The 1,446-nt window shown below is 40.8% G+C and overlaps 1 protein-coding gene across 1 annotated transcript; it reads right to left on the reverse strand.

Moving 5' to 3' along the window:
- Window positions 1-443: 443 nt before the first annotated feature.
- Window positions 444-998, reverse strand: LOC111406542 (uncharacterized mitochondrial protein AtMg00860-like). The gene has a single exon (XM_023035949.1). The coding sequence runs from the start codon at window positions 996-998 to the stop codon at window positions 444-446; it is 555 nt and encodes a 184-aa protein (XP_022891717.1).
- Window positions 999-1,446: the final 448 nt, after the last annotated feature.

Here is a 1,446-nt window from a genome sequence, read left to right on the forward strand (position 1 = left end):
TCTCGTACTGAAGTTCGAGGGATGCACAATTTATTGGGCCTAAAAAGATAACTATCCTCTAGACGAAAACCATTAGTATCAGCCAATTGTCCACTTTGCAATGCAAGGAAAATTTCCTTGAAATCGGGACATGACTTATAATCTTCTTTGAGTTGTTCAAAACCTATGACCTTGATACTCATATTGGTTAAAAGTGAAATGCGGCGACTTAAAGCATCCGCCACTTGATTTTCACTGCCCTTTTTATGCTTCAAAACAAAAGAGTAGGCCTGCAAATACTTGATCCAACGACCATGCCTAGCATTCAACCTCTTTTGGGGATTAAGGTAGCGAAGTGCCTCATGGTCCGAATAAAGAACAAGTTCTTGGGGCAACAACTAATGACGCCAATAGCGTAAAGCTTGTACGACTGCATACAACTCCTTGTCATAAGTCGAGTACCATCATTTGATATCATTTAATTTCTCATTGAAATAAGCAATAGGGTGGTGCTCTTGGCTCAAAACTCCACCTATCCCTACTCCAGAGGCATCACATTCTACATCAAAAACTTTGAAAAAATTGGGAAGTCGCATGACTGGAGCTTCTGTCATTCGCCTCTTATCCAACTTAAATGCTTTGGTCGCTTCATGTGACCAATAAAATTTTTCTCTTTTCATGCACTCCATAATAGGAGCCATGATCGTGCTAAACCCTTTAATGAAACGACGATAAAAGGTAGCTAAACCATGAAAACTCCGAACGTCATGTATAGTCTTGGGCTCAGGCCAACCAACAATGGCCTGAATCTTTACAGGGTCAGCAGACACTCCTGTCGTGGAAACAATAAAACCTAGAAATATAACTTTTTCTGTGAAGAAAGAACATTTCTCCACATTAGCATACAGGCTTGTCGCGCGAAGGGTAGAACAAACCTGCGTGAGATGATCCCTATGTTGTTCCCTAGTTTTACTGTACACAAGAATGTCATCAAAGTAGACAACGAGGAATTTACCCATGAATGGTCACAAAGCTTGTGTCATTACTCTCATAAAAGTACTCGGGGTATTGGTTAGCCCAAAAGGCATGACCAACCACTCATAAAGACCATCCTTCGTTTTAAAGGCAGTCTTCCATTCTTCACCTGGGTGAATCCTAATTTGGTGGTATCCACTCTTTAAATCAATCTTAGAAAATATCGTGGCACCAACCATCATGTCCAACATATCATCAAGCCTAGGGATTGAAAAGCGGTACTTCATTGTGATCTTATTGATGGCATGACTATCAACACACATTTTCCAAGAACCATCTTTCTTAGGAGTCAAAAGAGTGGGAACCGCACAAGGACTTAGACTCTCACGAATAAATCCTTTGTGAAGGAGCTCCTCTACTTGCTTCTGAAGCTCAGCATGCTCAGTAGGATTCATTCTATAATGAGGTAAATTTAGAAGAGACGATCCAGGG

The sequence above is a fragment of the Olea europaea genome, chromosome 12 (genome assembly GCF_002742605.1).
Source record: "Olea europaea var. sylvestris chromosome 12, O_europaea_v1, whole genome shotgun sequence".
Lineage (NCBI taxonomy): Eukaryota > Viridiplantae > Streptophyta > Magnoliopsida > Lamiales > Oleaceae > Olea > Olea europaea.